Raw genomic sequence first — 27,797 nt, 5'->3', positions numbered from 1 at the left:
TGTACGGGTTCCCAAACACTGCATATCCATTAATCAAGGTAAAGTTTATTCATAAAGAACATTTTAAAACAACCACTACTGCCCCAAAGTGCTGTACATGAGCGACAAAAAATACAAACAAAAACATAAAAGGCTAAAATACAAAGTACATGAAAGTACAAAGAACAGACATTGATTTGAAAGTCTCGACTGAAGTAGCAGGTCTAAGATTTAGGGGGAGAGGAGACGGTTCCCAAGTTTGGGGTCTGCTACTGCAAATGCCATCACCTCTGGTTTTAAGCATAAACGTGGGACACTGACAGAAGCTGATCATTTGACCTCAGGGCTGCCAATGAAGAGATTTCAAAACAAATAAGATCTTAAATTAAATTCTAAAAATAACTGACAGTCAGTGCAAAGAGGCCAGTATTGGAGTGATGTGTTTGAGTCCTTCTGAAGCTGTGATCAGGTGAGCAAGTGGCGGGCTGTATGGCTTAACCTTCCATGGAGATCAGTGACATAATTTCTTTTATATGAGCATTTTAAATGTGTCCCCCTACATGTGTCAATGAGTGTAAAATGTGACCAATATGTGTGAGTTCCAAACATAGAAGACATCAGTGCAAGACATTTATGAGTGGACCAGTGGCAATGTAAAAACAAAAAAAGTCCTCATTATCCTCATATGCCAACTCTCTGCTTGTAGCACCTTGTGAGAGAGTTTGCCTTCAACGTGAGCTTGGACAGCACCCCCTGCAGGCCAGCGAGGTGGTACAGGAACTGCTTCTCCAAGTCGTCTTCATCCTCCTCAGACGAGGACACCAAGGAGGAGGAGGATACGGTGCGCCTCAAGCCCTCCATTCGCCTCCGCTTTTCACTGCTCACCCCCAACTCCATGTCCCAGCGGAGGGACTTGAGCAGCTGGTAGTGGCTGTACATGTTGTCCACGTCTGACTTCATGTAGGCCATCTCCGTGTACTCATCCGTGGGGATGTCCCTCAGCAGGCTGGGAACCATGATAGTTTGGTCCATGTCGTTGACGGCACCGATGAAATGGTTCATGGAGCTGAGGAGGGAGTTTTTCTGTTTGGGTGCTTCGGTGAGTTGCATCATAATTTTGGACAGTCTTGGTTGTCCTTCTAGTTAAGAACAGCTTGTTCCTGCTGTGTGGAACCAGCTGAAAAAAATGCTTTGAAAAACCCAAATTTTCCTTCAAGGTTTGAATCAAAGTTGTCCCTGGCCCCAAACGACCTGAAATAGTCCAGATAGAATGAATCATAAATTGATTTTATAAATATGAAGGTCAGTAATTTCCTTCGGCAAGAAAAAAAATAGACTACCAAAACGCTAAAATAACAAAAACATGCATCAAACGCAACAAGACATGTACTCTGGAAGGGGTGGGCAAACTTTATGAATTGTGGACCTATATAGGTGATCAACAAACACAATGATACACTTGCTCACGGTGCAACAAAAAACAAAAACACATCCACAGCAAGCTTAAATCTACTACTTCTACATGGGTGATGAACAACAAACCGCGGCACAAAACACATAACTTACAAATGTTATTTTGAAATACCCACAATGCATGCTGGGTAGACTATTCAGCAGCAACAATGTGATCTATGAACATTAAAACATTGGATATCAAGAGTATCAAATGTTGCTTTGTTTACTTCTCTGTCAACCTCCTCAACATCTTTTAAAAATGTGACAAACATGAAAAAATGAGTACCACAAGCTCCCCAGCATACCTTGTGGAGGGAATATAGAGGTGTTTTTTGGCATGGGTATAGCTAACAGCACAAGCAGGGGGAAGACCTGTTGTAACTAAATGAAATGCTATCTTGCAAGCCTATGCTAGCCAAATAGGGTATGATAGAAAAAAGTTAGGTTGCCTGTAAGCCTGCCATAATCAATAAATCACTGAATAAATAAACAAACTCGATAATTTTGCCGGTCTCAATATGTTGACATGCACATGCATGTTTGTTTTCTGCCTCTCTCTCTCCACCAAACAGGCTGGATGACTATGTGCATCTCTCAACACCTGGGCATGTTGGTTCTATAGCAGAATGAACAAAGTGAATGAACCCTCCAGTCAGTCATTCAGTCTTTTTGTCTCAGTGGAGAGCAGCCATGTGCACTCGCAAGCTGTGTATGTTGTGTTGTACGCAAGCAAATACTTTTTTGTGCCGATAGTGTATAAAACATGATCTAATGTCAATTTCAGCTTGTTTGCACAACAGTCTGTTGATCCATTCATCCATTTTCTAGACATCGACATCATTATGGTCGCTGGGGCATGCTGGAGCCTATTCCAGGTGACTTTAGGCGAGAGGCCAGGTACAAGCTGGACTGGTCAACATCAGTTTGGGATCAAGTATATATAATGTCCGTTTCAGCTGCCGCAATTCCTTAAATATAACCCCTCATTGTACACCACACACATTTTTCTACATCCAAAACATGTACTTTGACCAAACTCTGACAAAACATTCCAGCTCATGTAAACAATGTGAACTTTCAGGGTTATTTCTCAATTTTGTGTCAAACCTCATAATTTGGTAGGGATGTCAATAGTCCAGCATGTTTAAGGTAAGTAAATATTCAAAATTACCACTAATATAATGTATAATGAGAGTAGCAACATACCTGCTAACCAAGGGTGACGGACGGAATCGTACCTTCACCCTGGTCAACCCAGGCTCGGTTGAGTCCAGTCGAAGATAACAGACTTGAAATTAAACTTGGGACCTTAACGGACGATTGCTTTCTATCATGGATATTTATATACATTATCGTCACGTCTTGTTATAAAGCCAAGAACGTCACGTTTAATGCGGCAAGACGTTGTCATAGAGCGGATGATTCGGAGGGAGAATTCAAAGTAAGACTGAATGAATGATTAGCTTAATTGTTGCGTTGCACGAGCACACAGAGATCGATTTATCCATAAAAATCACTTAAAATGGATGCAGTTGAAAATAAAATGGTAGCTATGTATGGATATGACACCACGTTACAATACACTATTAAATGTACAAGAATGTAACACTATCTTTCCTAGCTGATGCTCGTAGTTGGGATTTTACAATTTCAGTTGATACAAAATGTCGGACATTTTTGTTGTCGAATGGATACACTTACCGGCAAAAGTTTACCCTGGAAGTCAAAGGAACTCGACAGGCTCCGAGTATTCCTGCAGGGACGCCATTTTTTTTTAAAAACTGCTGTTAGTGGTTGTCGGAGTTTTATCCAGTTTAAGTCCCAAAAATATCTAAATACACTCCCCTTGTATGTTTGTACACATTCAGACCTCTCAACTTTCCACACAGCCTGCCCTGGAAATCAATTAAAACAAAAACAGGCATTCTCCGATGTCACCTACAGGAGCACCATTTTAGCTTTGATAGCTAGCCTGTTATGCTAGTTTTATGTGCTTGTGTTGTGTTTACTAGTTAGCTATGAACTCGAAACGGAGAAGATAACTTTGTTTTTGTTTGTTCTGGACATATTTCAACAACCAAATAGGGGCAATGTTAAGATAAAGAACAGTGAATCAGTTCAATGAAGATTTTCTTATCTGTGAGAATTGATAGCCAGCTCAAAAGCAGTGCAACAAAATATATATTTCTTATACAACAGAATTGTAGTCATTTGTTCTGTTGTAAGAGATCTAGAAAACATAAGCAGACACTTTTAAAGCTTATATTAATAGACGGTGGACATTCGTATATTCATTCAGTATATTCATTCATTCATTCATTTTCTACTGCTGTCGCAGGGGGTGCTGGAGCCTATCCCAGCTGTCTTCGGGCGAGAGGCGGGACTGGACTGGTCCATTCGCCATGATAACATCAAGAACATATCGAATTTGGTTCCGTTTCATTGAGCAAATGAGGCAAAAAAAGTGCATTTCTAGGCGGCAACCAGCAGAGGTGCTGTTGATTCAAGTTGAACTACTACATAACATAGCAACAGCCACACTATGGAAACTAACAAACAGCATTTTTCTCTGCTCATTGTGATGTTGGCATGACAACAGGAGTTCAGAACATTCTAACAAACATTCCAAGAAATACAGTTAGAATTAATCAATTGATTGTGCCACCTATCAAGGAAACATAATCAAATGTCTATTGTTGGTATCCAACACATGATAAGTTACACCATCATTGTTAATTTTTTTTAAATGTATTTTTGATATTTTTTAATAAATGTTTTGAGATGTAAACACGGTTACTGTCAGCCAGTTAGAAATAGAAGACATCATTAAGATGAAGACTCAGGAGGACATGGGAATTGAGTTCTTCTCCTTTCACTACCCCGAACCAAACTCCGACATCCAGGCTTTGTATCTTTCCAGGTCTGCAGCGGAGACGGATTTAGAAATCTTCTTGAGCGTGAGGGTGAAGTCCTCCATCTTCACCGGCATCTGCAGCTCTTCCTTGGACAGCGCTCGGATCTCCTCAGGGCTCAGGCCTTGAATGCGCCGACGCATAGCCATCATGGATGCGTCCCTGAAGTAAACATCACAAGAAATGTCTTAACCTACAATTAATCTGTGCTTTCTTAAAAAAACAAAAAAAACACACCTGCAGACATTGGTGATGTCTGCCCCAGAGTAGCCCTCGGTTTTCTCAGCAATGTGGTCCAAGTCAACGTCAGCAGCCAACTCCACCTCCCGCAAGTTGATCTTCAGAAGCTCAGCACGACCCACAGCTAAACACAGGAAACACACAATGGTACACAACCAATATGGTGAAAAAAAAGAGTACTGTGTTGCCTTTGCCATTATTTCTCTGACAAAATCCATACATTTGGAAGAATCATGACCAAATTTGGTACACACCAGTATGGGACTGACAACCAAATGTATGTTAGAGATGCCATCAAGTAAAGAGCACGTTTAGGACTGAACAAATAATATTTTTTCACAACTGTACGAGCTAGTTTGACTTGAATTAGGACTTCATTCATTCATTTTCTACCGCTTTTTCCTCACGAGGGTCACAGAGGTTGCTGGAGCCGATCCCAGCTGTCTTCGGGCGAGAGGCGGAGTACACCCTGGACTGGTCGCACATATAGACAAACAACCATTCACACTCACATTCATACCTATGGACAATTTGGAGTCTCCAATTAACCTAGCATGTTTTTGGAATGTGGGAGGAAACCGGAGTACCCGGAGAAAACCCACGCATGCACGGGGAGAACATGCAAACTCCACACAGAGATAGCCGAGGGTGGAATTGAACTCGGGTCTCCTAGCTGTGAGGTCTGCGCGCTAACCACTTGACCGCCTTCCATTCTATAAAAGATGTATGGTAGACATGATAAAGGAATCACTGAGCGAGCTAATCATGATGCACTCACTCAGTGATGGACAGTGATGATCATGATGGACAATTAATAGGATTATACCAAATATTATCAATCACAATGTTTAAGTTCATATCATGTAGTTATGACTGAATGAACACAGAACATAGTATAGTGCGGTACAGTATTCGTTTTGGGGGTTGCTGTAGAACTGGTTGAGAATTAACATTTCCATGTTACAATGGAAGGTAAAAAATGAATTGTGTCACTTGTTTTCAGGAATATGAGAGCGCAACACTTTTTGTCGTTTTATTCGCTGTATATGTTATATTCTTAACAAACCAAACTACAGTACTTTCATTTGGAACTAACTTTGTAACTGTATTACTCTAACTTTCCACTGTAATGTGCTTTAAATGTGTCCAACTAAGGACGTCACCTGTTGGGAGAGGGATGTAGATCCGCTTCTCCAAGCGTCGCCGCAGTGCTTCATCAATGTCCCAGGGGAAGTTTGTGGCAGCAAGCACCATCACCATCTTTGAAGGGTCATCGTTGTCCTGGGCGCCACCCACACCTACAGAAGAAAAACATCAGAACCCATAATAAGTCATGGAATGAAAAGATAACATAATGGTTCCCTTGCATACCATCCATTTGAATCAGAAGCTCAGATTTGACCCTGCGGCTCGCTTCGTGTTCATTCGATGTTCCTCTCCGACTGCAGATAGAGTCGATCTCATCTATAAAGATGGTGGTGGGCGCATAGAAGCGTGCCTGTATAAATAACACACTTTTAATGACATTACAGTTTATCAGTTGTGTTTTATCGCAGTTGAAACCTATGCATAATAATTCATATTAATTACCATTTCAAAGAGCAAGCGCACCAGTTTCTCGGACTCGCCCCGGTATTTGGATGTGAGTGTGGAGGAAGACATGTTAAAGAATGTCGTCCCACATTCTGTCGCCACGGCTTTGGCTAACATGGTCTTTCCTGTACCTGGGGGGCCCACCATTAACACACCCTGTGATGAAAGAAAGTGATTTTTACTGAGTTTTACTGAAATATCTAGTATGAAAGTAAGTTGAATATTTAGGAGAATAACATTTGCATAGTTAATAAATGTTTTTTTAGGGAAAACATATTATAAATTATTATTCATTCATTTTCTAACACTTATCCTCACGAGGGTCGCCTGGTCGCCAGCCAATCACAGGGCACATATAGACAAACAACCATTCACACTCACATTCATACCTATTGAATTAACAATTTGGAGTCGCCAATTAACCTAGCATGTTTTTGGAATGTGGGAGGAAACCGGAGTACCCGGAAAAAACCCACGCATGCACGGGGAGAACATGCAAACTCAACACAGAGGTGGCTCAGGGTGGGATTGAACCCGGTTCTCCTAGCTGTGAGATCTGCACGCTAACCACTCAACCGCCGTGCAGCCTAAATTCTCATTATTATTACTATTATTATTATTATCATAAATATTATAAATACAGATATACTGTAATATCATAGTATTACAGATTTTTTGGGGGGGAAAATGTGTTTAAGGAAAATGTATTATTTTGTATTAAAAAAACATTGTAATATTATTAGCATATCACAACTGTATTATTTCTTTAAATGACTGAAATCACAATAAAGGTGTGTGTGAAAATTTTGGAATTTCGTATGGTATAATATGACTTTAGTCTTGTTAAAATTCCACTTTAATGTCATAAGTATGGCCGAAGGGCCATTTGAGCCTCCCAGCTCGTTTTTTATTAGCCTGCAGTAGACTGTAGAAGTAAAATTACACACAAAAAATGCAGAATATTTAATTTATTTATGCGTCTTTTTGGACAACTCTGTCGTAATGTGTTGAAAAAAAATTAATTTATTCTGTTTTTTTTTTTTTCCAAGACAATTTCCATATGACCCTCGGCCATCTCTGTGTGGAGTTTGCATGTTCTCCCCGTGCAAGCGTGGGTTTTCTCCGGGTACTCCGGTTTCCTCCCACATTCCAAAAACATGCTAGGTTAATTGGCGACTCCAAATTGTCCATAGGTATGAATGTGAGTGTGAATGGTTGTTTGTCCCTGTGACTGGCTGGCGACCAGTCTAGGGTGTACCTCGCTTCTCGCCTGCAGACAGTTGGGATAGGCTACAGCACCCCCGCGACAAGCAGTAGAAATTGAATGAATTAATGAATTTCAATATGACTTTCTCACAAATATACAACTTTTTACCCCAAAAATACTACTGATAAAATGATTTTCTATAAATACAAGGGGTTACTGTAAAAGCCAACTGTCTATAAATGTGTATATGGGACACACATAATGAACATAATACTGTAAGTAAGTGGCCGTGTCGTCAAGTTAAGTAAAATCAACACTGACGTGTGTATATAATGTGTACCTTCCAGGGCCGTCGAATCCCCTTGAAGAAGTCAGGCATCCACATGGGCAGCACCACAGCTTCTCTCAGCAGCTTCTTGGCGTCTTCCAGATCAGCGATGTCATTCCTTGCCAAGGAATTCCATCAGCAGTGCAAGTAAAAACATTGCGTGCGTGTGTGTGTGTGTGCGCTGTCATACCAGTGTACGTTCAAGTTGCGGGACACAATGTCTCGCTCTAGTGACTCCACTAGGTCGCTGTCATGTCCCCCGCCATCGAACTTTTTATGGTCTTTTTCACCCTTCTTTCCCTAATGAAGAAAAAAAAACATGTTTGTTCGATCATATTTCCAATAGGTTTCATACCGATACTATTCATTACATAAAACTAACCTCATCATGAGATTTTGTGCTGCGAGTGTCTCTGATTCCCGGCCTGTCTCCTTTAGACTTAGCCTGGCCACGGCTTTCCTGACTGTCCCCTCTGTGCTGCAGACCGGGTGAGTCTTTCTTCTGTTGCTTCACTCCGCTGTTGGGACGTTTCCCTACAATAGGATTCCTCAAGGGACCACACATACTGTATTAACCGGAATCAAACCATGCACCATTGACAGAATGTTGATCACAAGTTAAAACTACAGCCTAGTCTTGTGATGATGCCTTTAGTCTAGTCTACTGGTCTGTTGTTCCCTTGTTGTAGGAGTCATTAGATTACAAAAGTCTTGGGACACCACATTTTAAATGATATATAATGATATATAATATGTTTTGTTGTTTTTTTATTTGTAATTGGTCTGCTTCAACAATATTTACTTTGTATGTTATAAATGGAAGAAAAATCATAATGACACACTAAATGGCTACACTAAAGTTAATCACAACTACTTGTGATCTATTGTATCTATTGTAAGGCACAACATCTATTAGAATAGAGGCGATGGTATAAGATTATTAAAATATTGTCAAAGCCAAATGGTGGCCTTTGTTTCATTGCTGCTACTCACTTGTGTTCCGCAGGCGTGGGGGGCGGCCATGCCGCCGGATCCTCTGCACTACTACCCCCAGACTGAGGGACTGGTACTGTTACAGGTTTTTCTGACTTGAAGGCTTCAAGTAGTCCTATGATGCTTTTAATCTGCTCCCACTCCTCAGTCAGCTCCTGTCTCACCTGAAGATAAATGTCCAAAAATGATGAGCTCATATTCAGCATTGACAGAAAGAAGCAACGCACCCACCTGCTGCCATCTGACTTTAAGTGCCGGGTCTCTGAGGGTCTGGCAGTGTTTGTGGATCTGCTGGAGTACACCCTGGTAGTATACTGTGGAGGAGTCGTAGTTGCCCAGCAAAGCGTACTCACGACCCTTTTTGGCGTTGTCATATATCTCGGATAGATTCATGGTGCATGACAGCTGTGTGATAAAACACAAGACACTTCATTAGGTACACCTACACTATGTCATAAGATTCCATATAAAGAGAATCTGCCTTAACACGGCTAATGATGCTCACTTTTATTATTATTGTACTAAGGGTGGAGGACTGCAAAGTTGTGCCCCGCTCATGCAGCCAAATAAGGTACCACACGAATGCACCTGTTAGCCCCATCCATGTATGCTAATGTAGCTAGCTGCTGTTGCTATTGGCATCGATAGCGTCTAGGCCTACGAACAAAACAAGCCGACTGGTGAATAATAACGAAAACGCCCATAAAGCCACTCCCTCATATCGTCTGTAAAAATGAACAAAGACAAGAACTAGACGTGTAATTACCGTTTCTGACTAAATGAAAATAGTCGTCATACCGGCGTGAAAAAGCATTTGTGGTGTCTTTTTGAATCCCACTCAATGGAGTGTTACCATGGCCGCACAGAGACGCTTCGTCAGGAATACAGATGGCTCCAGTCGTGTGTTGCCTTCAGGAGCTTTTACTAAACGTTGGTCAATATGGCGATACTCGTCGATAGATAGTCACAGATGTTACTGTTAAACGTGTCAGAAATAGCAACTTCGATGGATGTTTCATATGTGCGTTCCTTATTTTTTCTGGTGTAATTATTGTGTTAAAATACATACATGATAAGGATAATCCGTGTTTGACCTCGTTCTCATGTTAAACTCCGAGGCTATTTGAACATAGCAATAGTAATTCCAGCGTTGGCCACTGTGGGGCACTATTCGCTTACTCAAGTAAAATGTTTTTTATGGTATATAACATTATGCATTGGAAACAATATGAAATTGTAATATAAATGTTTAAATAAATATGAAATTACTCATTTTATGATCTCTGTTCTTTCATAGTTACAAGATGGAGAAGGGTTTTTCTGTGTATTTTCTGTGTATGAAAATTAGTATATACTGAATCATGATTAATTCTAAAATAAATTTTAGAAAAATATTTATATTGGGGCTTTAAAAGCAGCAAAGTAAAAAATATATATATTTGGAAAAATATATACAATGTGAGTTACATAAAAAGTAAAATTATATATTAATTCTAATTCTAACAATATTTTGCAATACAAATTAGGTACAAGAAACAACTATCCATTGATTATTTTCTATTCCGCTTAACCTCACTAGGGTCGCAAGGTATGCTGTAGCCTATGCCAGCTGTCTTTGGACAAGAGGCGGCGTGCACCCTGGACTGGTCGCCTGCCAATCGCAGGGAAAGAAACAAACTATTGAAACATAAGTATTATGTTTAAATCAAGTCATTTAACAGCAAAACATCAACAACAACGACAAAAAACAGCCCAAATCTTCTGGATCAAACCACTTTATTTAGCTGGCGATGTGTATGCAAGAGAAGAATCACTTGCACAGAAAATCCACATCATGTCACTTTGTGGCATTTGATGAATTTCAAAGAAATGTCTGTAATTCAAGGTTATTGGGTTTTTTTGTCCATTAATCACAGTGAGTAATTGACAAATATAGCTATCATCCTATATGTTTGGATGAAAAATGTATATTGATGGAAATGACATTGAAAAACGTAAAAAAAAATAATTTTTTAACGATTTGCAGCATACTTTATGTCTGCATATCAGATCTTTACATAATAAAAAATAAAGTGCACCCAACAGTATATATTTTTTGACAAAATATCTAAAAACATACTGTATATTTGCTACACTTGTATATGTGGCCATGCATTTCAATTGAAATATAGTGCAAACTTGCCAGCCTGTGCCTAACAGCAGACTGATTAAGGTATATAGTATTGTTGTGGAGGCGGGGCTTATCAGCATTGACAAGTTCCCGCCTCCTGCTTTTTGGGCCTCCACCGATACCTGACGTCACCCTCAGCAGTGGGCTGCTTCAGTCTTAGAGGTTTGTGGCTCTTCAGTCTGTAGGCCAAAGTCAGGAAAATGGCATCCACATTTTCCTCCTCGGTGGGGTCCTTGGCAGAGGTCTCAAACAGGGGCATGTTGTGTGTGTCCGCGAGGCACTGGGCCGCCGATGTGGGAACCTCACGGCGGTCCCTCAGGTCGCATTTGTTCCCCACCACTACGCGGGGCACCAGGGGCCCCACAGAGTGACGCCCACACTCCTCGATCCACTCGGGGAGGCTCTGGAAGGTGACCAGACTGGTTACGTCATACACGAAGATGACGGCGTGGGTGCTGCGATAGTAGTGGTCCACCATGCTCTTCCGGAAACGCTCTTGGCCCGCCGTGTCCCATATCTGCAACTGGCCCCAAAGAAATAAATATTAAAACCTAATGTGGGAACAGTATTAACAATATAATATTGTGTAACTGAAGAAAGACGTTGCAACCACTGCTACTTGTCTTGTCTCTTTTTGTCTAAAGGGGCGTAAGTGTTATTTAGTCCAGTTAGTGGTTCTCAACTGGTTTGACTGCGGGATCCAGCATCACCCGTTTATGACATCCAGTGTCCCAAATCACAGAAATGTTTCAACTGAAACATCTTGTAGGCTTGTTTGTAACAATTATGCAGCTTATTTGAACAAAAACTGTGGGTAAAGTTTCTCAATATATAGTATACCTGAGGAGTTGTTGTTTTGTCTTATGTAAGATTCTGTGATTATATGTGTGGAAAAAATCACTTATTGAATTGGTAACTGCTATGGTGTGGAGAAGGGGTAGGATTTAATAAGCTTTGCTTCTTCCTGCTCCTTTTCAGACATGTGTAGTAATGAGGTGTTATGTGTGTGTATGTATGTATGTATATGTCTCTCTCTCTCTCTCTATATATATATATATATATATAAATAGATATTGTAAGTGTATTGTATTGTAAGTGTATATGTGAGAAACAATAATGTAACATAGTATGCATGTTTGAAATAAATTAAGAAGAAGAAGCTAGTATTAAAGGGGTTGTCTTTTGAAAAATGGCTGGGATTAAATGAGAAAAGACATGACATGTCTGACACTTGAGACTTGGCTTAGACCAGGGGTCTCAAACACGCGGCCTGCGGGCCACACTAGTTTGAGGCCCCCGCCTTGATATGAAAGTTTAATGTTAGTGCGGCCCGCGCAAGTTTGATATGGATTCTGTATGGTATCATGTACCCAGAAAAAATTATTACGTTTGATTAATGTTCATGTTAAAGGTTAAATAACTGTTAATAGTTATCCTCCCTATCCGTGTGGAAGTGGTAAGTTTTTGGCTTTTGAAGTTTAAAGTAAATAACTTGGAGGCTACCGTTTAGGTCGCTAGCTCTCTAGTTTGCGAGTTAGCATGTGTCTCAAGACCCTGCAGTTGCGCAATATGTTGTAAAAAAAAAAAAAAAAGTATAAATGTGACTATAGTTGTGTTTTGTCATGTCTACAGGGCTCTAACAATGCTTTGTTCATTTTAATCTGAAAAAAATAATTTGTCTACCCACCAACTATATGTGGTTTCTTAAGTTTTTATTATTTGCCGTTTTATTATTATTATTATATTTATTTATTACTGATTGATTGATTGACCCCACAAGGAATTGCGACTTGACTTGGACTTGTGACCAAAGACTTGAGACATGACTTGGACTTGCGAAAAAAATATCTGTTAACATCTCTGTAAACACCCCCCCCCCCCCCCCCCAAAATTAAATTCACTAAAAAAAATAATAAATTGCTTCCCAATATAAATAGTCAGTGCCCCATTTTCTATGTCGCTTGTCTTCACTTGGTATGCTGGAGCCTATCCTAGCTGACTTTGGGCGAGAGGTGGGGTACACCCTGTACTTTTCGCTAGTCTATCTGCAAGTCAAAGTGTTTGTTTTGTCGCCATTGTAATAGCCCTCATACCCCCCTCTCAGTCTCAGTCTTTCCACGCTATTATTATATATTTCATACATGTGTGTTTTTGTGTGCTAGCATGGCTGTCTCACCTTGATGACCTCCCCGTCGAGCTCGAGCGTCTTCTCCCTGAAGTCAACGCCAATGGTCGCCTCGGGGTTCTTCAGAAAAGAACCGCCACAGAACCTGTAAGTCAGACACGTCTTCCCCACGCTGGTGTCACCTATGACTATGATTTTGAACACACGACAGTTACGGTCATGGTATGACGACGACAGCTCCACGGAGTCGACAAAAACGGTGTCAAAGTCCTCACTGCCGGCTTTGTGTTCTATTGCCATCGCTCATCTTCTCGCTCCTGTGTGTGAAGCCGATGCAGCTGAAATGACTGGGGAGGAAATATCGCGAGAACTAACGAGAACGGAGATAGAAAATGAAACGTCAACAACTCTCTATCCTTGGGACTGCATGGTTTATTTGAGAGGTACAATAAAAATTATTTTGTTTCGCACACACACACACACACACACACACACATGAGGAATATGTATTAAAATTGCATCATTATACTATAAAGTCGTAAATCTAACAATAACAACACAATTGTTACAGGGAAGTGAATGAGTGGAAACTATTGTAGTTTTCGCCAACAACTACATTATTAAGACAGAATCAATAACTCAGTCAGCTAATAACTTTTAAGAAAATGTAAATGAAATAATTTAAATCTTGAGGGTGTCAATGGCAAATAATGAAAACAAAAACACTGATATAAACCCTTATACGTAACAAAAACACTGATAAAAATCCACATACATCATTCATTTAATTTAAGGTAAGGATACCCTGAGTCGGCATAATACACTCACTGGCCACAATATTAGGTACACATACACTGCTTAATGAGATGCTATACAACAATGTGGGGTTTCACTTCATAATACCAAGAGCTGTTTCTGAGCTAAATATGGCTCTTTATGGGGGTTGGGAGTGTACTTAATATTTTGGCCCGGTGAGCACAGCGCATGATGGCTACAATTCAAACACAACACGCATGTGCATCAGAAAATATTTCACACTTTTAAGAAATTGGCCAAAGAAAGTGCAAAAAACAGATGGCAGCAATCATCACCTGTCTGTCTCTGTCACCTTTGTGCCCAGGCTGCTACCTGAAGAAACATCTTAAAAAGCTATGTGCTCCCTTTGCAGGCCTTATAAAATACAACCCAGCAGTATTAGCAGCTTCCTTTTTGACATCATTGCAACCACTTTGTCCAAAAATTGTCTTTGAAATCCAAAAGGAAAGCATTGTTATTGTCTCCATTTGGGGGTGTCTGTGTTTCACATTAGAAGTCTCCTTAAATGAGGTCTAATATGTGTGGACGTCGCATCTACTCGGGTTTCAGCCCTTTATGAACCCACCAGCTGTTTCTCTGACACAGGCTGAAAATCAAGCTCGAAGAGGCCTTGGCGAGACGGTGGCTTTAATGTCTTGTTTGGGTGTGTGAATGCTGCTTTCAATACGAGACATTTGTATGCAAAATCCATCCAAAAACATAAAAAGCTATTACAGTTGAACCACTAAATTAGTCTTCGCAGCGATATTTTCATTCCTAAAAATTCTGACATCATGCACCATGTGAGACCTCAGGTCAGTGTAATTGTGGAGTAATTGCGCATGCATTTCCCTTTTTCTTTGGCTTTTTGACGAGAGGAAAGAGAAGAACATAGACAGCATGTTATGTTATGGACAAACCATGTTATTGATTTGGTTTTTTTTAGGCCTTCAAACAAACAAAACAAAACATAGCATCAAATCAACACAATGACATCAAAAGGTTGACGTATGGAAGATTTTACTACCAAGCTTCATGACCATTCTGCAAGTTTAGGAACAGCAGCCCAAAAACTGTAAACTTAAGACTCCATAGGAAGACTCATGGTCCTTACATGGCCCACTAGGAGATTTTATCCAGCTCGGCTTGCTAATCTTAAAAGAATAAATACAATCTCAGAAGAACTGTAATTTAACAAGCTCCTCAAAACATTTAACTGAGCCAAAGTCAGCTGGGGTAGGCTCCAGCTCACCATGAACACAATAAGCGCTAAAGAATACCAGCTGTGTTTAGCTTGTGCTTCTGCATGGGGGACCAGTAACCCTGTCAAAGTAGAATAGATCCAAGTCTCCACTACCAGTTCTCGTCAGAGAACGAACTGGAGCTGCCCGAGTCAGAATCTGCGTCCGTCAAGCCGTCCAAGTCCCAGTCGGCACTGGAACCGCTGTCGTCATCCTCCTCCATGGAGAAACTGTGCGCCGAACCGAGACACGCCGGGTAGACTCGAGTGGAAACGCACACGGGCCCCAGCGTGGACACGTAGACAGCCATGACGGTCTTCCAGCTCTCCTGCACCAGGTCGTACTCGTGCATGAGGACACGGTTCTTGTTGTGCTGAAGGAGCGTTTGTGTGAGGAGGAGGAGCTTGCCACCGTGCTGGATCACCTGATAATTAAGGGCGCGGCTGTCGATGGGGATGTCGCCCAGCCGCCGCCACTCCCCCCTAGCCGGGCTGTAGGCCTTCACTACGGGGATATCGCACACGCAGATGATCTGGTCCTGGTACACGCACGCCTTGTGCAGCTTATCGCGGCGCAGCGAGCCACAGTGGCGCCAGCGGTTGCGGCGAGGGTCGTAGCACAGCATGCGCCTCTTGTTGACCACGTACAGGTGATCGTTCAATGCCACCACTTGCATTTTACCTAACGAATGAGGCAAAGGCGCCACAAAGGTCCACTGGTTTCTCTGGACGCTATAGCACTCCACTTCCTTCAGGCGGGCATCCGTGACTGGGTTCCTCCCTCCGAGGAGGTAAACATGACCATTGAGGTACCCCATCCCCGAGTGGATCCTCCCTAGCGGTCTCTCTGCTAGCTCCTTCCAGGTGTTGAGCACCGGGTTGTACTGCCAGAAGTGTTTGGACAGGTGGGATGCCAGATAGAGGTTGTTTTCTGGAGTGGAACATGCGATGAGGGACTCCATGGTGGAGTGTTTGTAATCCTGGCTGCTGAGGTCCACAAGAGGAGGAGAGATGAAGTAGAGATCCTCAGAGTACGGGTCGCAGCATATAATGTGGTCGTTGGGTAAACCAAAGAAGAGGATCATTTCCTTGGCACTGACACCTATCCTGTGTTTGGGGACATCCAGGGACGCAGACAAGGCACAGCAGCCGGCCCCGGCAGGCCCGTTGAAGAACGACTCCAAGTACTTCTCGATGAAAGGGCTCGCCACCAGCCCTTCGAGGTAGCGCTTGTCCTTGTCAGTGAACAGGTTCCAGCGTACGCATCTCAGCGCCTGCAAAGCATCTTCCTTCTTCTGCGGAGCGTTGACCTCGATCCACTGAAGAGCAGCCGAGCACACCTTCCGCTCAGAGTCCACGTCCAGCGTGTCCAAGGAGAGAAGCTCCTTAAGCTGGACAAGATCTAGCTCGCACAGCTCCCCTCCACCACACAGCTGGCCAAAGTTCATAGCGATGAAGGCCTGAGCGCTAGCTTTTAACTCTGGGTTGTCGTAGGTGTCCGCAAATTTTAGTACTCCTACGCAGTTGGAGAGGTCAAGGCGGCGGGTCATGAAGCTGGAGCAAGCGTCCTTGATGTACTCCAACTGCAGCATGTTGGCAGCGGCGTACAACCTCTGCACGTTGCCCTCCGTGATGGTCACCGTTCCTGTGTAGCAGTAGTCCACGATGACTGACATGGACTCAACGTCCACTCCACGGATAACGACCTTCTCCTGGACACTCTCATTCATGCCACCGGTGAACATGCTCTTGAAGTAGGGGCTGGCGGCGGCGAGGACGTTGCGACTGCACAGGAACAGCTCCATGGAGCTGTCACCCCGTGGCCTCTCATCATAACCACCACCACCAGGCTCCAGGGGCTCTCCAGCGGGGTCAACCTCGATGGTGACGTCCGAGAGAAGACGACTATCATACAATGCCTTCAACTCCCTCATCAGACCCCCGGCGTGATTGACGTCCTCCAACACCTCGGGGCCATTGAAGCAACCCAAAAAGGAAGCCATTTTTTGGGGTCTATTTTTGCGAAATTATGTCGCGGTAGGTCTCAGATAAAAAGCCGCCTCACGCTCCACCCGTTCCGCCAACCAACAAGAACACATCCGCTCCGGAGAAGATGTCAAAGTTATGTTTTAAAATACATTACCAGTGACCTGTTACCTCTCGCTTGAGATCTGCGTACCTCAAAGCCTGTTTTAAGCCGCGGAATCACCATAATGTCCACTTTAGGTCCGCCATTAATGCGTCGTTCGATGCGTAACGCTTAATGCTTCGAGACAAATAGACAGTTCTAGCCGGGGGTCGAATAAACATTCGAGTATCAAAATAAAATCTGTATGTATGTATATATGTTTGTTTGTCAAAGACTGCGCTATCCAGTAGCACAAATAAAACTTGTAAACATTTTAAACAAACCTAATTACATTTTATACACCATATTTCATACTTGAAGTGGATCTGGAATTGCTATTCTCTTATTGTGAAGTCCGTACACAAAACTTCCGTTCTCCGCCACAAACTTGGCACGTCAGAGAGAAAGTACGAGTGTGATTGGCTGTCATAACTGGGTCAATTTCTCATGGAAAGCTGTTGAAAAGCCATGTTGTTTAATGTTTAAAAACGAGTGTTTAACTCCAGCAAAAAAAATATTCAATATTTCCCTCCACATATTTGTATGAAAACAAGGTTAAACAACTCAATGACGTCAATGAAATATTGTCTTTTAAATAGTTATCTAATTAACATTTAAATGTAATGTAGATTTTGGAAACTCTATCATTTTTATTTGTTCCATATGCATATAAGTCCAATTGAATAAATTATAAAATATTAATATATAATAATCGTCTTAAAATGTCCATTTGTTCCACTGTAAAAAAATGTGAATTCATTTAGTGCACCACATGCCATATTTTTTGCTATTTTGCAGTACGGCGATCCTGTTGCTGGATGGTCTTGTGGATGGTGATAAGGAAGGAGAAGGCAGAGGGCAGCTCCACACTGCGGCTCAACTTCTGGCGAGTGGAGACAACGCAGCCTCTCAGACAGGTCCCGTCTGCCCATGACATTTCATACATTTCAGACATTTTTCGGCAAGTGTTGCCATATATTGTGATATTGTGAAAAGGAGGTGAAGAAGCGTGTGCAGGCAGCATGGAATGGGTGGAGAAAAGTGTCAGGCGTGACGTGTGATAGAAGAGTTTCAGCTAAAATGAAAGGAAATGTATACAAATCTGTGGTGGGACCAGCCATGTTGTTTGGTCTAGAGACAGTGCCACTGAGGAAAAGACAGGAAGCAGAACTGGATGTAGCAGAGATGAGGATGTTGAGGTTCTCATTGGGAGTGACCAGGATGGATAGGATCAGGAAGGAGTACATCAGAGGGACATTACATGTTAGAGACCTTGGAGATAAAGTCGAAGAGGCCAGACTGAGATGGTTCTGACATGTCCAGAGGAGAGATAGTGAATATATTTATAGAAGGATGCTGCGTTTAGAGCTGCCAGGTAGGAGGTGTAGAATATTATATTTTCAAAACTTTTTTAATTTGACTTTAAAAATTCCTATGGTACATAAAACTCGGCAGAGTTGATGTGCAATATCATTGCAGCAGTCACATTAATCAAAGTATTACTTTACTAAAAAGCACTCAAAAACAAAACTTAATAAAAACACACACCAAAAAAACTAACATCACACGTTAAAGAATTGCGATAATTTAAGCAACCCTCCAAAAAAGATTTCTCATAATTGCGATAAAAGTGCTGCAGGTGCGGCCAGTACATAGAAGCGGATATGAAATATGACACAGTACTTCCAAACAGGCACACGATGGAACAAAAACTGATTTTTCATCATCATATTTTACACCACAGTGAGAAAAGTTTGCAAAGTGAGCCATGTGAGATATATATAAAAAAAGCATATTATAGAAAAAGCGTGACGTTTTCAGTTTGCAGAGAAACCACAACAAGAAAAGAGTTGACATTTAAGTAAGTAATAAGCTGAATATTGCAAGTAACGTATGAGAGCCAGCCTCATACAGCTCTTTACTTCATTCAGAAGAAGAGTTAAAAAACAAAAAAAACAAAACACTTAACAGTCTCTCTTGGGTAGCAGCTCATGACTGCCTCCTCTGGACAGATGCTGTTACTGCAGTAATGCAGCATGACCCTGTTTGTCATAATAATCAGTATTAATAATCGTATTATTACCATACATCTGGAATTATTGGGAGTTAATAGCAGCCGTCTTTCCAGCTGGCATCCCTCAGGGTGGTCAGGGAAGCCAGGCTCTTTGGCGGAGTCAGCATACTGCAAGGCAAGTAAGGAGAATAATGGTAATGGTAATGGTTTTATTTCATTTGAACATGCATCAGATTACAATTGAATGCATCACATAATCAGTTCACAATTCCACATGTCCAAGAGGAGTAGGAAGAAGCAAAGCTTATTAAAACCTACCCCTCCATCTGGTACTTTTACAATCAGTAACTATTACATTTGTTCACTTCCTGCTTTCCATAATACAGTTTTGTTTTTTTTTTTAAATTTTTTAATTATTTGTCCCGTACCGAAGTACGAGGTGATATGACCATACAATGACATTATGACGTCTATATTTGAAATTCTGTTACAATGAATAACAACACATAACATAACATGTTATATACATTTCATTGTCAAGGCACTAAAATAAATTGAATTCATAATAAATAATATAAATAAAATATTCCATTGTAATGGAAAACTGATGTACAAATATAAATCACAAGGTACTGCAAGTCTTTACTGGTCGCAGCATCACTTATTAGTAGTTTTTAATGACCTTGGTTTGACATGTTAAAGTGACTAACTAGTGGATGTATACTGTATTTGGTCTTACCTGCGTGTTGGTTGGGAGATCTTGCTCGAGCGTGAAACTCCGCTGATGCCCACAAAAGAGGCTGGACGGGGCAGCGAGCTGCGGGGAAAAGCAGACTGGCCAGGTGCGGCGGTGGTGGTCTTTACAGGCAGCGGTACTGAACTTCCGGCGGGCTTGAGGGTCTGAGGCAGGGCAGTGCTGCTGGGGATGGAGTGCAGGCTGGTAGAGGTGGACAAGGAGGCGGGCCCCTGCAGGACGGTGGGGCTCACGTAGGCCGTGGCTTTAAAGAGTTGGCGAGGGGCGGCGGGGAAGTTGCCCACACTCTGGACGCGTTGACTCAGCTGGCCTGGAGGGGGAACTTGAGCACATAGAGGAGACGACACATTTACACGGACATCTTACAGAACTCCAAAACGCAAAAACAAGAACATCTTACTGGACGACTGGAGACGTGCAAGGCCGCTGGATGAATCAAAGCTCTGGCTGCTTCGGAGGGACGACATCGTAGGGAGAGAAGAGGGGCCGTGGGAGGGTGGGACCATGGAAGAGGGGGCCAAACAGGGAACACTGGGCATGCTTGGAGCTCGGATCAGGTTGGGCATGCTTCTCCGGAGTTTCATATCTATCCAACAAAAATATCAAACCCTAGTAGTCTGAAATAAGAGTATTTGATAAGACAAAAAAATCATAACTCCGCTGAATAATTGAATAATATAATAATAATATAAGCGAATAATATAATTCGCCTGTAAATAATATAATATAAGCTAAGATAAGTGATCGGATTAACTCAGCAATTATTAAGTAAAAGTAAGCTTGGTAAGGATAAATTAAAAGTATTAGGATCTCAACTCCGCTATAATTAGCTAAGCTACAGCAAGTTCTGCTAAAGTAAGATAAAATAAAATATGTTAGGACACTCAAAACAATATAAAAATATGCTAAAATAAAATAAGCCATGCTAGGAAATTGTAAACAAAGTTCAGCTAAATTAAGCTAAAGTAAGATATGATAGGATATAAAATATAATGTTAAGCTAAGTTAAGATAAGCTAAAGCTCAAATTGATATGCTAAGGTAATAAAGTTAAACTCCCAGTTAGGACAAGTGGCATAGAAAATGAATGAATGAATAATTTAAACAAGTTATGCTCGGATACTCAAAACAAAGTTGAGCTAAGCTAAGCTAAGTGAGAATGAGCTACATTAAAAAAAGACATGCTAGGATACTGGAAAAGTCGAGCTAAGCTAAGCTAATATGAGCTAAGCTGAAATATGATATATGTTAAGATACGATACATTTAACTTACTTAAATGAGCTAAGATGAGGTAAAATAACATTCAAGCTAAAGATGCTAAAATACACATTAGAAATCTCAATTAAACATAAGATACGCTAAGATAAGATAGACCTAGATACAAATAAGCTAAGTCAAGCAACAATTAACTAAGACACCATAACACAGCCAGGCTGAAATAAATTATGCTGAGATATAGAAACAAAGCTAAGAAAGGATAAAAATAAGACAAATAAGAATCTAAGAAATCTATATATGATAAGCTAAAACAACACAGTGCTGGGCTAAACTAAGCTAATGTAGACTACGCTATGAAAAGCTAAGCTAGGCAGCCATCTTATTGTTATTTATTGCGACTTTGAGACATATACTGCATATATGCATACCCCCTGACTGGTCTTGGTAAGTATTACCTTAATAATAGTATATATAGTATATATATATAGTTGTACCTGTGCTATTTCTGTAGTGAGTGTCTGTGCTCAGACCCGATGTCCCTGCATTGTACGGCACGAGTGCAGCCAGTGAGAAGGTTGAGGCGTTGGAGCTTCGTCTGCAGTCTCTGAAGCTGGAGAAGGTGTGTGAGTGAGGTAGACCCCCTCCACTGCGCTGCATGGATCCCGTACGGAACAGTCGAGGCTGCGGTGGAGGCAGCTGGTCGTAGCCCTCGTCTTCCTCATCATCCTCCTCCAAGTCCACCTCGCTGCGTCTCAGAGAGTTCAAGGAGAAGCTGGAGCAGCGACGACTGGCCGTGGCCGAGGTGGACGCGTAGTCCTGACGCAGACCTATGTAGCAGGTGGATAGAGGTTATTAAGACGTTTATGGGGATGAAGTAGAAGATCTGGACCAGGCAACTCACTCTCCTCCTGAAGTCGAGCCATGACCTCCACGTCTGTCATATCCTGCAGTTTGTAGCCCATGGAAATGGAGTCGTCCTCCAGCTCGGAGATGCCCGCCTCGCTGTCTACGGAAGACTGGGGGCTGATGGCCGCACGTTGCCGACCCACATCTAAAACACAAACATACAAGGTGAATATATGATTCATGTGTGTATGCAAAACCTAATCATGATTTTAATAGTCCATAAAAAATGATTTCTCTTAAAAATCACATACTCTATGTAATAAGAATGCCTTACTGTGCAGGGCAGAGTTTGACAGGAAGGTGGGGGCTCTGTCATTGAGGCTGCAGCTGGTCCTGAGAGGGAGGGTGGACTGGACTAAAGGAGGCCCGGGTGATGAGGATGGAGATGCTGCTATCGGCGCTGATGACAGAGCTTGGATGTAGGGAGAGGATGGAAAAAAAGCAGGCTTTAATTCCGATGGAATAACATGCAAATCCATTACTGGCATGGAACCAGGAGTTCACAACATTCAGAGATAGATACCTGGAAATAACTCATTGATTCATTGGTCATTACATTTCCCTTCTGTCAATCAAGAAAAGTTGCCAAATGCCCATAAAAAACATATCCAGGCTTCCTTTAGCGTAGCATAAATTAGCTTAGCAGATTTTAAAATTTAAAAAGTTATTTTTTGTTTTTCTCAAGCTGCTGTACCTATCTTGGAGTCATTGTGTGTCCAATGTTTGATGCTAAAATCTATTTTGCCTTTTAACATAACTAAGGTTAGCTTAACAAGTTTAAAAAAAACAAATTTTCTTCATTTTTCCAAAGCTGCTGTGCCTTCTGCCTTGGCTTGTTGTAATTCACTAAACTAAACTAAACTAAACTAAACTAAACTAAACTAAACTAAACTAAACTAAACTAAACTAAACTAAACTAAACTAAACTAAACTAAACTAAACTAAACTAAACTAAACTAAACTAAACTAAACTAAACTAAACTAAACTAAACTAAACTAAACTAAACTAAACTAAACTAAACTAAACTAAACTAAACTAAACTAAACTAAACTAAACTAAACTAAACTAAACTAAACTAAACTAAACTAAACCAAACCAAAGCTAAAGTAAAGCTAAGCTAAGCTGACCTACTAACATCACATCCATTTTGCCTTTACCACAGCCAAAGTTAGCTTAGCAAGTTTTAAAAAACATTTTCTTCATTTTCTCAAGCTGCTGCACCTTCCTTACGTCCCAAGGGAATCCAGAAACTGACCTAAATTGCTAAAAACCTATCCATTTTGCCTGAAATGTAGCTCAAGTTAGCTTAGCAGGTTTAAAAATAATTATTCTTTGTTTTTTTCATGCTGCTGCACCTTATGGACCCTGGGCGTCTCGTAACTGATACTAAACTACACTACTATTATACTATCCTATTCATTTTGCCTGCAACATATACGACGTTAGCTAAGCAGGTTTTTAAAACCAAAGTATATTATTTATGTGTCGCCATTGCGTTACCTGTGGACTCGGTTAGCACAGCAGGTTTAGTGTAAGGCTGGACCGGGCAGCTGAGGGTGGACAGCCCGTCTATACAGCTGTAAGGACGGACGGAAGACGTTCCTCGCCACCGCTTGGCTAAAAACACACAGAAAAATAGCGTCGGGTTGGCAAATTGATTATATTGTAAGCCGGTCAAGTATTAATCTGCCGCCGACATTGCACTATTGATGTTGTACATGTCCACATGAGTTAGATTAACGACAACAGATTATTGGACTAAACTACAGATTTTTTTGGGATAAGCAGGGATTGCACATGTAGGTTACGTCCCGCTCTCCAAATCAGAAGTAAACAGACCCAACTTTACATTTAGGCTGTTTTATCTTTTATATAATGCAGACATTTTATTACCCCCATCAAAGCCTACAAGCTCATATTTGTTTTTATTCTAGGCATTAAGTCCATAATTGATATGCATTTTTACTATATATTATGTTCTATATATTATTTTGTAGCACGTGGAGACATGTAGAGCAACATGTGTCCCAGCTTAGCGTCACATGTCCACAGCCAGAGAAAGACAGATGTCCACATGTTGTAGGATGTTAATCCTTGTTGCAGTTTACCTTGGTCCAATCTGTGGCACAGCGTCATCCTGGCCAGCTCCACTTCTGGTCCCGGGTGGTCCAGGACCTGCCTGCACCACTGTAGAGGGCTGAGGCCGCTGTCGCTGCCCTGCAGCTTGGCTCTGGGACTTACGTAGAGCCTGAGACACACACCGGGACACGTTTATAAGGGACGCGTTAACAGTGCTGTTTTTATTGCCATAGCAACCATTGGCTGCACAAGACTGAAAATAATTTTCTAGCAACACCTTCATACCCACGCATACAGCTAAGACATATAAAACCTTGGTATGCTTATTTGGGGTAAGGTAGAGCAGATTAATGTAGAAGACAAAGGAATTTTTCTACTCAATTTGAGTGAGGCATTTACTCAAGAGGAGGTGTTTATTTCTGTTAGCGGTAAAGCATTGCATTTGTATAAACATGTTTTTAATAATATCACATTTTCTCATAGTGAGAGGCTGGCATTTATTTACTTAACTGCAGAGACTACCAGGCGTCTATTGGGGTAAGGTGTTCATTTGTATGGATTTTCACAATAATACAGCCATTATATTTCCTCTTCCTTTCCTTTATTCTTTTTCTTTAGTAAACTGCAGAGAGTACTAGGCATATATTAGGGGAAAGGTGTTTATTACACGTGCAGCCTTACAGATGCCATTACAGTGTACTGTAATAAATACATTATGGTAAAGATGTTATTTTTCCTAAAGGGAAAATAAGAAGGATTTTGAGGTATTAAGTAGTTCCGTAGTAAAACTACATGGACAACATACCCGGCATCTATTAGACTGGAGGTGACGATTTGAGGAAATAAGGAAGCTCAGTGGAAACTATGGCAACACTACAAATATGCTTAGCACCACATGAGACATCTCAACTGGAGTCTGACCCCTTATTTAGCAACTAGGTCACAGTTAGATGTCTACTCGGGGTCGATGGCTTGTCTCGACTCAATGGGAGAATGGCGATGACATAAAAAAAAAAAACATCTCAATGTTGGATCCGATCATGGCTGCATTCATCCGTGTGCTCCACTTTCCACATCATCACATCATCACACAAGCAGCAGTCATCCCAGATATGAAGCGGTGGACACTGACCTGCTTGGAAATACAGTACATTTCCTCTCCATGATGTCACCATGCATGGCCTACTCTGTATTATTCTATTTTAGAGGCATTTGGGAGTTTCTTTTGCCTTATTATAAGCATTCCTTCATTCATTTTCTACCGCTTATCCTCACAAGGGTCGTGGGGGTGCTGTCTTCGGGCGGGAGGCAGGGTACACCCTGGACTGGTGGCCAGCCAATCACAGGGCACATATAGACAAACAACCATTCACACTCACATTCATACCTATGGACAATTTGGAGTCGCCAATTAACCTAGCATGTTTTTGGAATGTGGGAGGAAACCGGAGTACCCGGAGAAAACCTACACATGCATGGGGAGAACATACAAACTCCACACAGAGATGGACGAGGGTGGAATTGAACTCGGGTCTCCGAGCTGTGTGGCCTGTGTGGTAACCACTAGTTCCTTGTTATAAGCATTCCTATAAAATTAGATTTTTTTGTGTAAATGTGCATTGCGGCCCGCATCAGATTTTCTTGCAGGACATACATGGCCCATGTGCCGCAGGTTGCCCACCCATGAATTACACACACAAAAGCTTTTGTTACATGTAGTCTTTTTTTTTTTGTCTTTCCACCCATCCATCTTCTATGCCGCTTATCCTCACGAGTGTCACAGGGGTATGCTGGAGCCTATCCCAGCTGTCTTTGGGCGAGTGACGGGGTACACCCTGGACTGGTCGCCAGCCAATCACAGGGCACATACAGACAAACAACCATTCACACTCACATTCATACCTATGGACAATTTGGAGTCGCCAATTAACCTAGCATGTTTTTGGAATGTGGGAGGAAACCGGAGTACCCGGAGAAAACCCACGCATGCACGGGGAGAACATGCAAACTCCACACAGAGATACACAACAGAGATTCAAACCCAGATCTTCCACATCTCTTGACTGTGTGGCCAACATGCTAACCACTACATAAACTGATCATGTTTTTTTTTTTTTTTACGGAAATTGATCTGTGGCCAATCAATTAGAGCATCCATATAGTTTTATTAACCATGTTTGTGCGTAATTTAATTACAATTTTTACAAGTTTTTTCACTATTAGCATTAGCACCTACTGTAATCAGTGTAGTACCAAATATGATTCCTTGCACTACAAAAGGCTAAAAAAAAACAAGTCACCAAGCACTGAATTAAAGCTTTACACAGGACATTTTGAATCATTTAGTGCTTACTCATGCACAGTTTAACACCATTTGTGGGCCTACTTTGATCGATAGAATCCTTTTGTTGCACTCAGGTGCTAAATTGTTGCATCTGGCCTACAAAGCATTGCTTCGGGTTTAAATGCATTCATGCAAAGTAGAGTAGATATGGTTAGAAAATAAAGTAATATTACCAGCTATCGGGCTGTGTTGCAGGGAGCACGGTGCTAAGATCCAGTATGTCAACCTCATCCAGAACCGTCGTGTTTCCATCCTTATCCTCATCTTCCACTTCCTCCTCGGCTGCATCAGGAGACGACGACGACGAGCTCGGCTGAAAATAAGCGAAGGGCTCCCGGGCGCACGGCTCACACTTGACCGAGAAATGGTCCCTAGCTGCGGGTAGACAAGCAACCAGCGAGCCCGGGAGCTGCTGCTGCTGCGGAGGAGGAGGAGGAGTAAGAGGAGGATGGTGGTGGTGATGATGGGAGGCGATGGGACAATTGTTTACCGCGTTGGCCCTCGTCCTCAGCTGCTCGTTCTGCTTCTCCAGCTTGCGGACCAGCTCTTGGAGCTTCAGCACCTCCAACTCGGCGCTGGCCAGCTTATTGTTGCCGTTGACGTCCGCCATCACGGGGGGGGACAGCAGCACCTCGGCTTCCATTTGCAGCCGCCAAGCACATGGAGCAAGGCGGTGTTGGTGGAGAGAGAGGCTCGACCTGGATGCGCCTTCTTGCACGGACTGGATTCTGTTTTAATTCCGAGGAGGCTGCAACGACATGCAACACACGCATGCACGCTCACGCACACACTCTGCTGATGCTGATGCTGGCATGATTTCCACGCTGCCTTCTGATTGGTCAACAGCTTCCACATGTCCAGGAAGTTGTTTTTAGTACACTGTGTGGGCATTTTCAAGGGGAGTCACACACTCATCTGATCTGAGACATTATATGATTTTACAGTTCCTGTGTGTCTGTAAGGGATATGGTGTTTATTAGAGGGCAGGTCTTTATTTGCACTAATGCATTTTTTTAATAATAACACCTCATAGTATAGTAGGCAAAGATGTTTACTCATCTCCAGAGTGTACTAGGTGCTGTAGTACTAGTGTACTAGTACTCTCTGTAGTTGAGTAACTAAACACCCATCCATCCATTTTCTATGCCGCTTATCCTCTCCAGGGTCACAGGTCTTCTGGAGCCTATCCCAGCTGTCTTCAGGTGAGAGGCGGGGTACACCCTGGACTGGTCGCCAGCCAATCACAGGGCACCTATAGACAAACAACCATTCACACTCACATTCATACCTATGGATTAAAACAACTGTGTAAGACA

The 27,797-nt window shown here is 41.9% G+C and overlaps 5 protein-coding genes and 2 long non-coding RNA genes across 15 annotated transcripts; 2 read left to right on the top strand and 5 right to left on the bottom strand.

Moving 5' to 3' along the window:
• Positions 1-33: 33 nt before the first annotated feature.
• LOC131135792 (mid1-interacting protein 1-B-like) lies at positions 34-3,053 on the bottom strand. Its single transcript, XM_058082085.1, has 2 exons — positions 2,641-3,053; positions 34-1,230 (listed from the first exon to the last, which is right to left on the bottom strand). Exon 2 carries the CDS (start codon positions 1,090-1,092, stop codon positions 661-663), a length of 432 nt encoding a protein of 143 aa, XP_057938068.1. The 5' UTR covers positions 1,093-1,230; positions 2,641-3,053; the 3' UTR covers positions 34-660.
• Positions 2,429-7,173, top strand: LOC131135793 (uncharacterized). 2 transcript variants are annotated; one of them, XR_009131651.1, is made up of 3 exons: positions 2,429-2,583; positions 3,773-4,513; positions 5,742-7,173. It is a non-coding gene; the product is annotated as an uncharacterized LOC131135793 (long non-coding RNA). The 2 variants fall into 2 exon arrangements; XR_009131652.1 differs by lacking the exon at positions 2,429-2,583 and adding an exon at positions 2,598-2,875.
• On the bottom strand, positions 3,609-9,642 carry katnal1 (katanin p60 subunit A-like 1). Of its 3 annotated transcripts, none has more exons than XM_058082081.1 (11): positions 9,506-9,642; positions 8,939-9,112; positions 8,708-8,871; positions 8,097-8,262; positions 7,905-8,014; positions 7,727-7,832; positions 6,177-6,335; positions 5,958-6,084; positions 5,750-5,884; positions 4,584-4,710; positions 3,609-4,508 (listed from the first exon to the last, which is right to left on the bottom strand). In XM_058082081.1, exons 2-11 carry the CDS (start codon positions 9,098-9,100, stop codon positions 4,310-4,312), a joined length of 1,455 nt encoding a protein of 484 aa, XP_057938064.1. In that variant the 5' UTR covers positions 9,101-9,112; positions 9,506-9,642; the 3' UTR covers positions 3,609-4,309. The 3 variants fall into 3 exon arrangements, with proteins under 3 accessions (XP_057938064.1, XP_057938066.1, XP_057938063.1); XM_058082083.1 differs by having other exon boundaries at positions 9,474-9,628; XM_058082080.1 differs by lacking the exon at positions 9,506-9,642 and adding an exon at positions 9,213-9,372.
• An 859-nt stretch (positions 9,643-10,501) lies between these two features.
• On the bottom strand, positions 10,502-13,314 carry zgc:101559 (Ras-related protein Rab-33B-like). 2 transcript variants are annotated; one of them, XM_058082822.1, is made up of 2 exons: positions 13,054-13,314; positions 10,502-11,394 (listed from the first exon to the last, which is right to left on the bottom strand). In XM_058082822.1, the coding sequence occupies exons 1-2, from the start codon at positions 13,300-13,302 to the stop codon at positions 10,951-10,953; spliced, it is 693 nt and encodes a 230-aa protein (XP_057938805.1). In that variant the 5' UTR covers positions 13,303-13,314; the 3' UTR covers positions 10,502-10,950. The 2 variants fall into 2 exon arrangements, with proteins under 2 accessions (XP_057938805.1, XP_057938804.1); XM_058082821.1 differs by having other exon boundaries at positions 10,504-11,400.
• Positions 13,315-13,414: 100 nt separating this feature from the next.
• On the bottom strand, positions 13,415-17,338 carry kbtbd7 (kelch repeat and BTB (POZ) domain containing 7). Its single transcript, XM_058082820.1, has one exon. It carries the CDS (start codon positions 17,038-17,040, stop codon positions 15,151-15,153), a length of 1,890 nt encoding a protein of 629 aa, XP_057938803.1. The 5' UTR covers positions 17,041-17,338; the 3' UTR covers positions 13,415-15,150.
• Positions 17,339-17,909: 571 nt separating this feature from the next.
• On the bottom strand, positions 17,910-27,679 carry slain1a (SLAIN motif family, member 1a). 5 transcript variants are annotated; one of them, XM_058083144.1, is made up of 10 exons: positions 26,972-27,672; positions 26,655-26,896; positions 24,167-24,306; positions 23,559-23,675; positions 22,332-22,469; positions 22,053-22,202; positions 21,646-21,978; positions 20,334-20,519; positions 19,919-20,255; positions 17,912-19,347 (listed from the first exon to the last, which is right to left on the bottom strand). In XM_058083144.1, exons 1-10 carry the CDS (start codon positions 27,122-27,124, stop codon positions 19,272-19,274), a joined length of 1,872 nt encoding a protein of 623 aa, XP_057939127.1. In that variant the 5' UTR covers positions 27,125-27,672; the 3' UTR covers positions 17,912-19,271. The 5 variants fall into 5 exon arrangements, with proteins under 5 accessions (XP_057939128.1, XP_057939125.1, XP_057939127.1 ...); XM_058083143.1 differs by having other exon boundaries at positions 26,655-26,899; positions 26,972-27,671; XM_058083142.1 differs by having other exon boundaries at positions 17,911-19,347; positions 26,655-27,674.
• LOC131136357 (uncharacterized) lies at positions 21,719-22,920 on the top strand. Its single transcript, XR_009131734.1, has 3 exons — positions 21,719-21,989; positions 22,102-22,222; positions 22,339-22,920. It is a non-coding gene; the product is annotated as an uncharacterized LOC131136357 (long non-coding RNA).
• Positions 27,680-27,797: the final 118 nt, after the last annotated feature.

Source organism: Doryrhamphus excisus, chromosome 9 (assembly GCF_030265055.1).
Source record: "Doryrhamphus excisus isolate RoL2022-K1 chromosome 9, RoL_Dexc_1.0, whole genome shotgun sequence".
Classification (NCBI taxonomy): Eukaryota; Metazoa; Chordata; class Actinopteri; order Syngnathiformes; family Syngnathidae; genus Doryrhamphus; species Doryrhamphus excisus.
Note: the sequence above shows the minus strand (reverse complement) of the source record. Positions and strands in the feature narration are given on the sequence as shown.